Raw genomic sequence first — 15,749 nt, forward strand, 5'->3', positions numbered from 1 at the left:
TTCCAAATATCTGCAAAATGAACAACATTCCCATTAGCCTCATCTATACTTTGTGTTTAGTGCATTTTGCAAATGCATGATGACATGCTGATACTCAGAACAGTGAACGTGATGCCATGTAAACTTAAGTACAAATCAAAATAAAGACATGGATGAGAGAGTTTGGTGTAGATGAACTTGACTGGCCTGCACAGATTCCTGACCTCAACCCGATAGAACACCTTTGGGATGAATTAGAGCGGAGACTGAGAGCCAGGCCTTCCTGTCCAACATCAATGTGTTACCTCACAAATGCGCTTCTGGAAGAATGGTCAAAAATTCCCACAATCACACTCCTAAACCTTGTGGAAAGCCTTCCCAGAAGAGTTGAAGCTGTTACAGCAGCAAAGGGTGGACAAACGTCATATTAAACCCTATGGATTAAGAATGGGATGTCACTTAAATTCATATGCGAGTCAAGGCAGGCGAATGCATACCTGGCAATATAGTATATTTTTCCTCCTCCCTATAGTGTTATTTATCCATCTCAATTGTTTTGTTGTTGATGTTTTCATGAGATTTGGAGATATTGGCCAATGTTTCAAATATAATAGAACTAGATGGCACTTTGCTGTGTTCAATAAATAAACACATTTAAAAAAAGAAATTGCATAACTCAAAAGCAATATTGTTTTCCAGAAAGTATGACATTGTTGTGAGCAGTCCATATCGGAAATGCTTTCTGTCTTTTTTTCTGGGTGAGAGGCTAGCTTACCACATCTCAGCCGAGCTGTAGTTCCTGCAAGGAACTGGGAGACTCACTGTCCATTTAAGGTACAGCCTAAAAACTGCAGGCATCACCATAGATGCTAACTTTTGTTTTTCAGTGAATAAAATAGATTAAAGATGATAATATGGCATACAATACACTGCACACGAATCGATAGACAGAAGTGTAAATCAACTTGTATGCGTGTAAAAGTTACAATACATTGGCAAAGACGGTCCTCTGAGAGGATGTAAACAGGTTTAAACTGAACTAGCTTTTTGATACTGGAATAGGTGAGTTATGCCAACACATGGCTGGCTAATCTTCTATTCTACCCTCTGTATTCCTTGGCCATGAGAACCTGTGCTGTCCACCTCACACAGGCTCCTCTGCTACCCCCAGCTTGAAAGAAACATCAGATGTGTACTGTAACTCACTGCTGAAAATGTTGGCAAACTTAATATAAAGTTGGCAAACATTCTTCTAACACACCTACTCAATTTCTCTGTGCCCCATTATTCATCTTTTTCCCAGGCCAATGGACAACAAGTAGATGCAGAATGTGTGTCATAAGATCTTATTTTATCATACTTTAATTATCAATGCATTTATTGTATTAAACTGATTGCTTAATCAACACTGAAAATTAGATCAATAGACAATTTTTACTAATACACAACAGCGTTGAGTAGAAAAATGATGACAAGCTGAAAACGCCCAGTGACACAGCCGATGGCTGAATGCAGTTTTAGCCCAGTAATGATAAAGTTTACAGTATAGCTAAGTCTCAAAGTTACACTGGCGACAGCAGAATTGTGGACTGCTTATTTCATAGTGTTTTGCCAGGGATTGACGTGCCAACTGCCTATGCAGCGATGGGGCCTGTTTCTTCCAGCTCAAAAGCTAATGCTGCACTAGCGACTGTCTGTTTACTGGTGGAATGGCATGGACACTGTTGGACATTTAATCATCAAGATAACAACAAGACCGTAAATGTGAGTAAAGGAGACTGGCACAGTGGACACAACTTCTCTCTGTGGATTTTCGTGCTGCTTTATCTATGAATGCTGAAGGTAAGCTTGAACTTCCATTGCATTTAAGAGACGTACCTCTGCCAGGCTAAAAGGTGGTCACTATAGTTAACCCTGAGAGTAACTAAGATTACACCATTAAAACAGAGAGAGAATGCGTTCGGCAGATAAGCGATTATCTTCAGTCTAATGCATTAATAATGTTAAAAATGTTGAAAAACAACCTTACCATGGTCATAATTTACAAATCAAACTGTGCTTGCGTGCATTTTGGGCTCTCTAATTTTATATTAATGTAGTCTGAGTTTGAAAACCATAAGTACTGTAAGTCAATCACCACTACAACATTAGAGCACTTACCTCGGCTTTTGTCTATCAAAAGAAGTCTTAAACAAAAGTAAAGCCGCCGTGACTGCATGTTGGTCTTGATTGGAGAGGTGTTAAGGACTGTACTTGAGGTGTATTATTACTCTTTAAAGTTTGAGACATGAGCATGTGGTCATTTTTTGACATTCTGTAAAACATCTTCACCAAACTGATTGGCTACTTGTGCTGATTTGTTCTGTTCCTGTGGGAAAAGTATTATGATCTTAGAGCTGTGGAGATGGCTCAAATGTAACTGATGATCGTTTTTGCATGGGAATTTCCCAAAAAACATGCTTGTGATATGTTTAAACAACAGGAATATTTGGAATAATATATTTTAGAGGATGGAATTTGTTTAGTCAGTAGGATAAAATGAGATGTGATCTGTTGTTCGAATTGTGGCACTTGAAGCAAGTTGCTTTGAATAGATAACAAAATGGCAAGATAAGTGTAATTTAATAACGTAACATGTTTAGATATTTATAGGTGTTGCTTCCTTGTGAACCCACAACGAAGCAACACCTATTTAATAACACCTCTGACTTAACATCCTCAGTATGTGTATATATAGATAAGTAACACCTTGGAAGCTCATAAAATCAAAATATCTGATTATAAATCAGGAGAGCAGCTGCAGGTCTGACTAAAGCACAAGGAAAAATTTGTTTCCAGGCTGACCTGGTGATTCACTACTTTGTTTCAATTAAAAGTGACAGAGTATGTTATTGTGTTCAATACATGAATAGAAACCAGCCTGCTACCTCTATGGTGGGGTAAGTGATTAATGAAAATTTCCCATAGCACTAATACAAGCAAAGCTTTGAAGAGTCCTATCGTATTCTGTCATCATACCTTAATCTGCATTACCAAGTTAGACAAATTTTGACAATGTGGGCCTCCACTCTAAGTCCCTGGATTATTTTATAATACCAAAGCGTGATAGTTTTCAGGGGTGCTTAAGCGACTGGATGAAATCAAAATAGACTGAGACGATAAAGAGACCACACGACACAGGGAGTAAGAAGTATATAACCAAGTGTATTCCCTCTGTTAATGTACACATATTTAGAGTCATCTCACTGGAACACTTTACAATAACATTTAGAAAGAACAGGAAGATACTGGGAGGAGTATGTTTGGAATGGAGAAAGAGAAACCTGACGAACGTGGCAGGAGGGTGAGTCAACGGAGCCTGTCAAATGAAATGGCTGCCATCTTGTCTCCAGCCATATAGACAGAAATAGATATAAAACAAATAAAAAATAAAACATGGAGGATGAATAGAGGCTGCTGTCTCCATATGGTATGGGGACATACAGCCTGCCATACAGAGTAAAAAGGAATAAATGCAGGACAAAGAATAAATTGAGGATGACATATGGAGGATGGGAAAGGAGAGGAATTTTCCTCCCTTGGAAAAAGGAGAATGAGTGGTTTCATGATCAGAACCCAAATCACATTTGCTTGATTTACCAAAAGAAAATACATAGAAATTTCAGTTTCCCAGAATCATAGTCATTTTTTTCTCCAAACAGGAATGATAGTAGGGAAAACACATTTCTCTTAGTAATGGGATGAGAGTCAAATATTTAGACATTTCACAAACTTTTTTCAGGATTTTTCTTTTCTTTTCATGGTACAGTTGTCTTTTTTTTTTAATAGAGTTGAGAAAATTGGAATACTAGAGTTCTGTTGAACATCTTCCAGGGAACTGCCGTTCACCTTTTTATTTGTGTGCTCTTCCCACAAAGTTTGCTTTTGCCCATTGGCTGCCATCAGTCCAGTCAGGCTCGAGAGGGATGAAAGACACAGTCGCTTTTTCAGCTGCAAGGTATCTCTCTCCACAGTGGAACTCCAGCAAGAATGAATTTCCCTAAAATGTCTCTCATTTCTCCAGAGAAAAAAACTCAAATAAAAAAAGAGAAGAGCAAACCAAAGTGACTGAGTCTTGCAGCAAGGCATTGCATCAGCCGTACTGTTTGTGGGGGGGTGGGGTCTGGGAATGGGGGTTTGGGTGGTGAAACTGTTTTGACGTCAAAAATCCTAAAGTCCGTCTTCGCTGCACATTATCAGCGTACTCTCACTTTTCCACTCGGTCACGCTTTAGGTCCATAGGTTTCTGCAACGTCTATACATATATTTATAATTATATAGAACAGAGTTCATCTTGTTTGCTGGAGGTTTTTTCTGTTTTTCGGTTATTAGTAAGGACGTGACGCAGTTTCTCTGCTGGCCCACTGGGGGTGCCTCGGAGCCCCAGAAACACATGACACAGATCTGCTGGAACAAAGGACGACCAAGGGGGTTTGGCCTCGACAAGTTTTTGGCAGCTAAACGTACAAGTTAGCATCCATTAGGTTGGAGCGGTGGTATCTCACATAGTTGCTACGTTTAACATTGTTATGATCATCAATCATCGTCATATTTTTTGTTTTTTAAACTCCACAGAAAGAAAAACAGTTTTTATCTCTTTTTCGTAAATGAATACTACATGCTTGAAACACGGCAGAGTTTACGTTGCATCAGCTGCTAAGCACCGTAGACAAGGAGAGAAACAGAGTGCTCGAGCCAATGAGAGGAAGAGAGAGAGAGTTTTGATGAGAGGTGAGAGATGTCCAAAACTTACAGAGGTGGGAGAGCTGGATTTGACAGTATGCCTGTAAGCTGGCAGTATATTGATTTTACAGAGGGATGTCAAGTTGCTAATTCAAGCCTAGTTGGAAAATAATATGTTGATATTGGCTACTGCTTAGACCACAAGCTCGCCTCAAAATGAGGTACAGACCCTGACACAAATACTGATGGTGGCGCTTTTTACAGTACTCAAGATATTAAATAACCTGTCATGGGCTAATCCATAAATCACTGTGGTATCAGTACGTTGCACACTGTTGTTGGCACAGTATGTGTTGAGTTCTGAGGTGTAATAGCCTTTCCTTAAATCCACACGATGGATAAATGGTTAACATTTATTAAGAAGTCAGATCAATCAAAGCTGAAAGGTGTGGATGAAGCCATGAAGTCACCTTGCCATCTTATTTTGCTTCCTCCCTCTGATTAGACTGGAATTGGTGTCATGTTACGGCCACCTTACAATACTGGCTGTTAAATTAATTGCCCTCTAAGTTATGTTTGCCATTTTCCATATACTGCCTTTTCTCTCTCTCTCTCTCTTTCTCTCTCGTCTCTTTCCTTCTCTAAGTGCCTCTGCTGTCTGTCTCTGTGTGTCATGGCGGTGCACCCTCAGACGTAGTACTCTTTGTCTTTGTTCTTCTTGTTCTTGGTAACCGTCTTGGCAGTGCTGGGCTGTTTCTCCTTCACAAGGGCTCCATTGCTCTGTGTGGCTGAGTTGCTAATGTAGTTGCGGCTCTGGTCCACCTGGTAGGAGCCCTCGTCGCGGTTGCGATACTTGTACATGGCGTAGAGCAGGATGAGGATGCAGAGGGCTGCGGCAGCCACAATACCCACCACCATTCCTGTGGTGCTGCTGGACTGCTGCACCTCAACGGCGCCTGGGAGCCCTCTCTCTGGAGATGTGGGATCTGGAGTGGGAACATGGGGGAAATTTGGGGGGTATGTTATTCCTGGGACTCTGCGGTGTCCCGGGTCTGACGAGGGGTGGGCCGGCGGCAGCAGCACCTGGTCCCGGGTGTTCATTTTCCCAGCTGGGATTTTGTTGTTGCTACTGCTGCTGCCGCCGGCGGGTGGCTTGATGCGCGGGCTGAGCTGGTCGGGGTTGGCTGTGGGGGTGGAGGAGAGAGGTGGACGGTGGGAGTTGGGGATGCGGGAGAAATGGCGGTCTCGGGGGTTCTGGACCCCACCTTCGGCGGCCGGGGGAGGTGGGAGGACAGTCCTGTCGGTGACCAGGGGGGAGTTTTTGTAATAGTCCTCGTCATCCGACTCGGTCATCTCCCCCGAGCCGTACGCCGACACCTCGATGGGCTCCTCGCAGTCCTCCTGGTCCAAGGGGCAGGGGGGCCGGCCGTTGGGCAAGGGGAGGGACTCTTTGGTGGTTTCGAGGAGGGTCAGGAAAGGGCGGTAGGTTGTGGGGGGTGGGGGGATTACTGGGTAGCGGGTTACGATGGATGGGGGGTCTAGGGAGTCCACCGTAATTATGGGCAACACTAATTCACCTCCTAGGACAAGAAAGAGACAATGAAGGAAAAGAGTGTTAGAGACCACCTGAGAAAGAGACCACCTCCAGATGAACAGAAGAAAAACAGTTCAAATGAATACAGCAACACCAGTATTAGAACAGCACTAAAACTTAACATGAGGTTAGTTCTAGAAGTTTATTTAGTCTCTTCTATTTAAAATGTTAATATACTGACTAACACTAAACTAAATACAAATGTAAGAAAATACTGTATCCTGCACCTGCTCCTGACTGTTCTGACCTATCTCCCTATACTGCATAGACCTACATGTTATATCACTAATACAAGATAAAAGTAGACTACAAATTACACTGAACAACCTAACATCTATTGTACTACACAGCCTATCCTTCACTGCTAACTTTCTAATCTTACCTAAGTTTACTACACTAACGCTCAGATGTTTCTGCTGTGATTGGTTAAATAAGATAGCAAACCACGAGGTTCAAGGTCACTTACATCAACAAATTGGCCGCATGATTTTTGCATGAAAAAAAAAATTACAAAAAGAAAGCTGTGTAAGATTGTTCTCGGATAGTGATAAACAACTTCCCCAACCCTTCTTTACCTCCTCTCCTCTTTTGTTTCTTTACTGGGTGAAAAATAATCATAATATAAAGAAATATATTGTTGGATTTTTCATTTAGGTTTTTTTTTTCCAGAATTCTCTTGAAGAATGGGCTCAGTCCCATTCCCCCTTTGGGCATGGTGGTTTCTATGGCTCATTTCTAATTAGTTTAATCTGTATGCAGGCCCTCAGGAGCTGCTGTGGGAAACTGATGCCCCTAATTTCTAACCCAAACTCTCAGTACACACTACAGTACACTGAGAGACACTATTAAACACTGCAGCTCCCCTTCTCTCACATTGAGTCCCTGATGCACTTCCCTCCCAAACACCACACATAAACATGGGGCAATGATGTTCTCCTTAAACAGATACCAACTCAAGTGAACACTTATAATATCATCTTAATGAGCCAGAATTCAAAAGTTTTGGTTATATAATCTGATTTCAGCCCACTGTGAAATGAACACCCAAATTCAATCAAGCTTATTGGGTGTATGATAATAGCATTTGTTAAAAGTTGCATTCATTCAGGAGGAATCAGCTGGAAACCCAGCAGGTGTAAAGGGTTAAACATATTGGATGTATGTTGACAGAACATGGCAGAACATCAGTAACAGTCTGTTTATACACTAAATTTTACTTCATCACAACTTTCTACTCAGTCTGGCAAATGTGTTAAGGGTCACAGTCAAGTAAACATTTGAAGAACATGGCAGCTGGGATTAGATCATGGCACATCTTGAAGGGGGGGGGGGGGGAACAAGGGAAGGTAACAGCAAAACATGACCAAAGAAATGCCAACATCACCAGCATAAAATCATGACTCTGGCTCTTTGTTTTATTTGATGAGGTAAATCAGAGTGACTCAGAGGGGGGAGGGGGTTGGATCAGGCAGTTTCAGGGGTGATGGGAGAAGTGTAAAGGGGGTTGCTGGGATTGGATTGAATTCCCTCTGTGGCTTTGATTCAGTTTAAACACTCAAGCACCCCCAAAGCAACAAGCCCCCCAAACCCTGTTAGTTAAACAACCATACATTTTCACTCAAAGAATAGCAAAAGCTTTGTTACAAAGGGTGATGGCATTGAATTAACAAAGCCACTAAACATGTCAGCATCATAACAACACACTTGAGAGAAACAGGCCTTGAAATGAAGCAAAATGTGAGAGCTGTAAAGGAAAAATACTTAGTGATTCTTCAACCCTGCTTCTAACTTCTTATTGCTGTACCAGTGCTGGAAAGGCTAGTTTCCATGGCAATGCTCAAGTTATTCCTCTCCATTATATTTTCTTTCTGTGTTTGAGGGCTGGGTTTCACCTTGAAGGCTGAGAGGACAGCAGAGCATGGTGGCACATTTGAGGAACAAAGACGAGCTGAACTGAGTAGGAATTTTGCAAGTTTAGTGCTTTGTTTTTTTCTTTCTTTCTTTCTTTCTTTTTTTTTTTTTAACTTTTTCTCTTCCCTGTGACTTTGACATGTCATTTCACTGAACCAGTTCCGGGGACCTCAGAGATAGCTCCTCAGACATCCAGGATGTCGATGGGACGCCGGTGTCGCTATCTTTGATTCGCCATCTGTCTGCATGGTAGAAATGCTGCAAGTGCAATTTCAAGCTTTATACCCTCTGCTTGCAATGCAGCCCACCAATTACTGCAGAGGTTCCTTCAATCACTGGGTGCCCCACTTATAGTACATGTGCCTGACACTGCAAGTGGATGGTCCTGTTACAGTCAACTCTGAATCGACTTCATTATTCTGTCAAAAATCTCCACGTAGAACAGTGCTTAAAAAGGTTAATTTAGACATTCAGGAGGCAAATAGAAATACTCTAAAAGAATGTAAAGGATTGTTCCACCAAATTACTTGCTGCGCTCTGTTGTACTCTGCTAGTATAGTGCACTGCTGCATAGTAGAGCCCAAGCCTGGAGGCAGAATATCATCACCCAATATGAGTGTCAGGCAGTGGATAACCCTAGAAGAATAATGAACCTCAGCCCTCACACACAGAGCGAGCCACATCTCTGCAGTTATCAAGTGACCCATCTTTTCATTTCCTGTTGTGTGACCCAAGCCTACAGCACCCATACTTTAAACCAATCAAGTTCAATTGTCTCTCTCTCCCTTCTCCACGACTGCATCTTCCTCTCTCCGTATGCAGCTCTGATAGTTCAGTTAACGCCCACAGGCAGGTTGCTGACAGGCTGAGAGAACTGACTCGAGTTAATGCGTATGTTCATAGATGTGTTCTGCCGCTGAAGGCTGCCAAGAACCACAGACTGATGCCAAACCAGAGGAGACTCGTGACGGATTTGTAACACAGTCATTTTATTTGACATCAAAACCCCCTCGCTCTGGATCGACTCACCTCACAGATCAGTCGGCAGTGTTTGAACCAAAACCAGGACCGACTGAGACCAGTCCTGATGCAAACAGTGCTGAAAAATACAAGATTTCAGTGTGTGGGTGTCTCTTTCTGTATCATTGTAACGCTGTCATTTACGTATCAAAGCGAGGGAGACTCAGAGATATTCAGCCTGATTGATTGAGTTTGACTCCATTGATTTGAACAGCTGAGGCAGTGGAACCACGTTTAGGCTGCATGATGAAATTGCCTCTTTATCTTGCCCACACGTCACTCCCCACCGCTGCCAGTATGAGTCATCCCCCCCCTTCTATTTACTCAAAATAAGTGCAGGGCAGATGGATACCGATGCACCTATGTTGGCCTCCTAATAAACATCGTTACTCTGCCGATCACGTCAGCCCGCTCACATCCATTTGAAATATTTAGAGCAAAAAGGTTGTTTGGTGTTTGAGTATTCTATAATTCAGCTTTGATTAGGCCGCAGATGGAAAATCCAACAGCGTGTCCGAGCATAATATATTCCCTGTGCTTGCTTTTAAATCAAGCACCAATAGGTACAATTACGGCAAAATAATCTGTGCAAACAGGACTTATGTCTCCATAAACTGTTTACAACTGCTGCGTTTTTGTGATGCCGCTCTCAGCCGAGTGAGGGTGATTTATTCTGACACAAAGGGATGATGCTCAGCTCATATCGCGTCTCACTGAGTCACATATTGGCTACAGTCAAAGTCACCTCACCGCAGCTCATCAGCACCTGGATCAAATCCATGAAGCTGGCTCGATATATATTTCTTGCCAGCCTGGTGTTTCCACCTTACTGTGGCATAAATTGCTGATATGAACAGAGAAAATCACAATCTCTCCCAGATTTTGCTTTGGGCATGTTAATTGCCCACTTCATGGTCTCTAGACATTACGTTTTTTTCATTTTTTCGTCTGCTTCATCTCTTTATCTACATCTCTTTTCCACAGTATACACTTTCCTTCAAGTCTATCTGTTAAATTGTATAACCAACCAGCTCTGGGAGAATATACCTAATGGAAAAGTAAAAAGGAAATATCTAGTTCAGGTGGTTTTTCTCTCCACCATACTCCTGGCAAGAATTACGATATTTGTTCACCATTTGAAGTGTGGGCAGAAAGACACCATGCTGTGAAAGCAATGGCGTGGGGAAGAAAAGTGTCCATTATAGATCCGCTGCTTTCAATAAGATTTTGCAAACATGTATAGTTTGCAGCAAAAAACGCTTTATGATAAAATGCACAATTGACCAGCATCTGATTAATACTGAATAACGCACTCCTCTGGTTTTTGTGCATTTAACAGTAGACTGAGCTGACTGAGCAGTTATGTATGCATTCATTGCTTTAGCGCCAACAAGCTATATTTAATCTTGTTTCTACTCAAGTGTATCTTGAGTATCTGTTATTTATAGCTATTAATAATTGGTGAAGTAATCTAATGTTGATTAGTTCATTTAGGTCTTTTTCTTTCTTCATTATAAAATGGGTTATTAATGGTAGCAGATATGATGTGAATTATCTAAATATTTAAGTAAAATCAATATATCACTTAAGTTGTTATTTATTTTTTATGTTCCATTTCATCCTTTTAAAGTCCATGTCAAATGTGAAACACTTGTTAAAATAAACTTGCCTTATATTTCAACTTAAAATGATCAGTAGTCTCTTTCTGTTCAAGCATCTTATTCATTTGTTCAAAAATTTTTCCTCACAAATTGTTACCAATTTTGTTTTTATTCTTTCAGATGGGACATTATACAAATGTTGAGGTGCACTGTTAACAACCAAGATCATCCAGAGGATACTGGTTCCAGCCTCTACATTGCCAAACACTTTATCTGTGAAACCCGCGTGGTAAACCCGGGGCTGTTTACTTGTGGAAGACAGCTAGCTACGAGAGATCAATACAGTATCACACTGACAAATAACTGACACCCAAACCGATCGAGCAGGGTGGGTTTTGATCCCAGGCAAGCACTGAGTCACACCGGGTGAGTGGCTCAGTGCTCTGGGTCATCCCTCATCTATCACCCAATCTCTTGGTTTCACTCCTCAGCCCAAAAAGAACACTTGCAGGTTGCCTCTATAGTGTCTGATGAATTATTGAGGAGCTTCTCAAAGCTCTGATCTTGTCAGAGTAAAACTGATATAGCGCCTACAACATCCTGGGACTGATAAGTAACTCAGTATGCGAGAGAGAGGGAAAGTGAGGTCGTGCTGAGGTAGAGAAGAGACAGAAAATGAAATATGGAGATAAAATGAAAGAGATTTAATGAGCAGGGCTTTTTGGAGAAAGAAACGTTTGTATGATATCTTCTCTAATTGCCTGATACTGTGAATACAATTAGTGTCCATGAGTGATTTTTTTCAAGTATGTCTGTTAAACGAGTGTTCATGCGGATGTACAAATATCATTTTTAGGGTCTTTCCACTGCGTCACTCTATTCCTCACTCCATGGTTCATCTCTGTAATCCAGGTCCCACCTCCCTCTCTTGTCACTCGGCTGACAGAGGCTCATTAACAACAGTAGAGGATCCAAACCAAGAGCTTTAATTGGGTGATTTAATTAAGGCTCCCTAACAAAGTCAAAGTTTAATTAGGCTGCTGGGAAAGGCAGGAATTTTTACACAGGAATTTCACTCTCGCTCACTCTCTTGATTTTGCCTCCTCTCCCCCATGAGCTCTCCTTTTCCCTCTCTCCTCTCCCCCATTTCTCTCTCTATTGCTTTGAGCGCAGAGGAACGTGACACAAATCTCAATGAGGGTCAGTCCTTCTCAACGCAGTCCTTCCAGCTCTTTCCCGCTCATCTCCTCCTCTGGTGTTTTTTCCCCTGCACCCTGTGCTTTATCTATTTTGCCTCTGCTCTGAGCTCGTCGGCAAGTGGACGACCGCGGCTCCCCTGCGATTCATTGTCTGAGCTGCTCACATCGAGGGTCATCATTTAGCGCCAGACGGCAAAAGCTCCTGGATGAAATGCAATTGTAAGAAAACAAGTTGCGCGCCTTGGATTGTGCATTGTAGTACTCCAGCTGCAGGTAAAAACATCTGTAAAGTAGATCCACTGGTTGCGTGTACCATTAGAAGGAGTCGTATTGATCCCCATGAATTCACAGCATTCATATCTCGCTCAGCTTAATCGAAAATCCACAGCTGTGCTTAACATTTTTTTTCTCCTTCCTGAAGGCAGTTCAATAACACCAAGCTGCATTCTCACATGTAATCGAAAACACTGGGAAATCGGTCCTATCATACAATGACTGCAGGCCTGTGTTTGAGGAGCAGTGATGGAGAGGGGGCATGTTTTGCGGACAATGTTGATTCTTCTCTCCTTGTCCACAGTTTTCACCGAGGCTTATCCGACCCTGCTGGCTCGCCCCTCTGGAACTCTTGTGGCATCTGGAAGGTGCGATACGGAGCACGTGCGTGTGTGCGCGGGCATGTTTGTTGTTTCTCAGGAGAGCCGTTTGCGGAGAGAAAACTTTACACCCACAGAGTGAGAGAGACAAGCGTCTGTCTGGAAAGGTGAGCATGTCTGCCACTATGTGTGTGCTTGTGTGGGCATGAGAGAGAGACAGAGAAAGAGAAAGAGAGAAAGAGAGACAGAGAGAGAGACAGAGAGAGAGAGAGAGAGAGAGAGAGAGAGTGTTGCGTTTCCCCATGGGAGATTATGCCTGGGCATAGCATCCACCGAAAAACTCTCATTTCTCCTTTCGATAAGAAAGGAATTGAGTCTCTATTTCGGTCCCAACCACCTACAGAGGAAACCGCAGGAGAATGCTACACTCGAGTTTCTCAACACAGGTTCAGATCACTTTCTGCTCGCACAAACACACAGTTTGCTATAATCTCCTGCCATTTACAGTCCGACATATATTCTATCCACACTAATCCCCCATCCCTGAAAAACTTTAAAAAGAAAAATCCAGCCTCGGTAAGTGAGGTATTTTTCACACAGACATTATGTTGTTTCTGACTCTTTTGTTCTTTTTTGTTAATCATTTTTGTTCAGTGTTTTACATTGTTCATTGAAGGTTTGCTCTACCCTCAGGATGTTGATTCCAAGCAATCTGGCCTTTAAGTTGTGTAATTTATGGTTGATCCATGATCTAAGATTAGTGTATTTAATTTTACATTTACATTTTTTAATGTTGTTATTTGTATTATTTGTTTTGTAAAAGCTTGAAACAAAACCATATTAAACAGTATATGTTCACACCAGCCTTTTTTTAGAATTTTGAGATTGGTCTGAGGAGCTCTAGGGATAAGATGAATGAGGAGTGCTTATATGCCAGAAGGAGTGCAATTTAAGACCAGATGTATGCATGGTGTCTGAAACAGAGCTGAGCATGACATGAAGCTAAGTGTTTAGTTAATTGTTCAGTCATCTCCTATAACATGCCAAGCGTAATTTTTGAATCTCTCTAGTAACTTAACCCTGCCCACAACTTCGATCAGTACTTGGTATTTGGAGAATGAAAAATAAGTTTAGGGGTTGAAGCTAAAAGCAAACCTTTACTTAGATATTTTATTGAAGGTTTTTGATTTATTGAATGGTGTTCTTTAATAGCAAAATCAGTCGCACTACCACTGTTTGTATACCTAGAAATTAGCAACATGAACTGCATGTGTACCGGCAGTGTTGTAGTGTTAGGTTCCATTGAGGCAATTGTCATTCCACCGACACCAGTCATCTAAATCTAAAACGCCATTTGACAACAAAAATCTAGTCATACAGGATCTTTCAAAATAAAATGTCATTAAATGTGGATCTGCGTATCTCTTGTGTCTCCTGAGTTTTGTAGACATAACGGTCATTTTAATCGCAATGTTTCACTGTACATGGTTCTTGGCAGTTTTCAAGTACGGCCTGCTTAATAGGGCTAGAAACCACAGAAGCAGGGAGTAAAACACATGGCCTTTAACTTCCACCTCCTGTCATGGTGTCAGAACATTACTTGACCCGCTGTTCGCACTAACAGTGCCTCAGCCACCGGGCCTGCCAGCCTACAGCTGTGAGCTGCACAGAACAAGCTGTGCCTCCATGTTGAAACTGTCCTGCCTTGTTAAAATCGGGCCAGGAGATTGGTGCAACAGCTGGGTAAATGCCAGATACTACCACTTGGCTGAGCAATTGATGGACCACAGTGCTGCTGACTGCCTGCTGCTTTGAAAACCAATAAGAAAGGGTACACATCTGGCCAATCACAGCTGCATACAGAGGCCTGTGCAGTCACAAAGTTTCACATAAAAGTGGAAGAAGGGATATAGCAATAGTTTAGGTGTGTCTACTTTAGTCTCTAGGCTACAATTTGGTCTTGGACACCAAATACTATGAAGACAGAACTCCCTGAGTTGACTCACCATTTCCAGGCTCACACTCCTCCAAATCTTCGTCATCGCTAGGACACTCAGCTGATGCTACCAAGAGGTCATCCGCATTCTGGAAGAATAGAGACAGAGAGCAGAGGAGATCAGGACAGATTTTATTGGTGTAGAGGATGCACGGAACATCGAAGAGGATTAAAAGTGTCTGGCTGCCAAAGTGAAGGTCACACAAGCTAATGCAACCAATAGAGACAAACTTAAGAAAGGCTGGAGGTGAAAAATCCTTGTGTGGTTACAATGTCGAGATTTATTGTTGAGCAGTTTCTTAGTGGTAGTGCATTTCCCGAAAATATGGAGGTGGGTGTGCATTATGAGTGGCACCCATGTGTATTTATGTAAGCAGAGATATGAAGTTGGAGTGGAGTCATAGCAAAACCAGCTCTTTCTAACCAAACACTGACCAATCAAAGAGGTCTAGCTTGTCTACAACACAGTGTGGGCACAAATGTCAGACACCAGAATCTATCAGTATTGGGAATCTCTGTTTCTTGTCCCAGCTTGTAGACATTTCTCTTTGACATTTGAATTGTGTGATAAAGCAGAAATGAAGTCTGTAAGAGCAGAGTTTAGTACAGCAGGTACAGCAGTGGGGTCTCTAGATGAAAAACAGATTAAATCCGACAAGGTGATTCCAATTTAGGAGCCAGGGTTTGTCCTCGCCACTGCATGACTCACACAGCTGCATGTCTAGACGCCAAGAACCCCCCCTCCTCTCCTCACCCTCCTCTCTGCTCTGCCTCTGGTTGTTATTCAAGATGGGGTCATCTGATAGAAAACAGGGGGGGTTTTATCAGTAATTGATTCGAGCGCCACACTGCACAGCGTTTTCTCTCTGTTATTAATCCCCAGCCTGGGTGCAATCATTTATTAATTACATTGTGTGCATTTGAGTGTGTGTTCACATCACCTGGCTCTGTCAAATGGGCCTAATGATCCTTCTTCAGTCTGTCAGTGAACATCTCCATCAAACATGCACTTACATTTCTATTCCATCCATGCAATCAGCGGCTTCATTTTCCCTATCTCCACATAAAACAGCACATAATGAATCCTTTAAAAGGTGCACTTCTTTAAATTAACAAACCAGGTCATCAATAAAT

At 42.1% G+C, this 15,749-nt stretch overlaps 1 protein-coding gene across 8 annotated transcripts in view; it reads right to left on the minus strand.

Moving 5' to 3' along the window:
• Nucleotides 1–3,163: 3,163 nt before the first annotated feature.
• nrxn2b (neurexin 2b) overlaps nt 3,164–15,749 on the minus strand; it is a 629,462-nt gene continuing 616,876 nt past the window's right edge. For 7 of the 8 annotated variants that reach the window (XM_037112710.1, XM_037112713.1, XM_037112711.1 and 4 more), the window contains 2 exons: nt 14,626–14,704; nt 3,164–6,281 (listed from right to left, as the gene is read on the minus strand). In XM_037112710.1, the coding sequence (XP_036968605.1) occupies nt 5,389–6,281; nt 14,626–14,704 (972 nt within the window). In that variant the 3' untranslated portion in view covers nt 3,164–5,388. The remainder of the gene's footprint in view (nt 6,282–14,625; nt 14,705–15,749) is intronic. The other variant, XM_037112715.1, reaches the window with a different exon arrangement.

Source organism: Acanthopagrus latus, chromosome 10 (genome assembly GCF_904848185.1).
Source record: "Acanthopagrus latus isolate v.2019 chromosome 10, fAcaLat1.1, whole genome shotgun sequence".
NCBI classification, from domain to species: Eukaryota; Metazoa; Chordata; class Actinopteri; order Spariformes; family Sparidae; genus Acanthopagrus; species Acanthopagrus latus.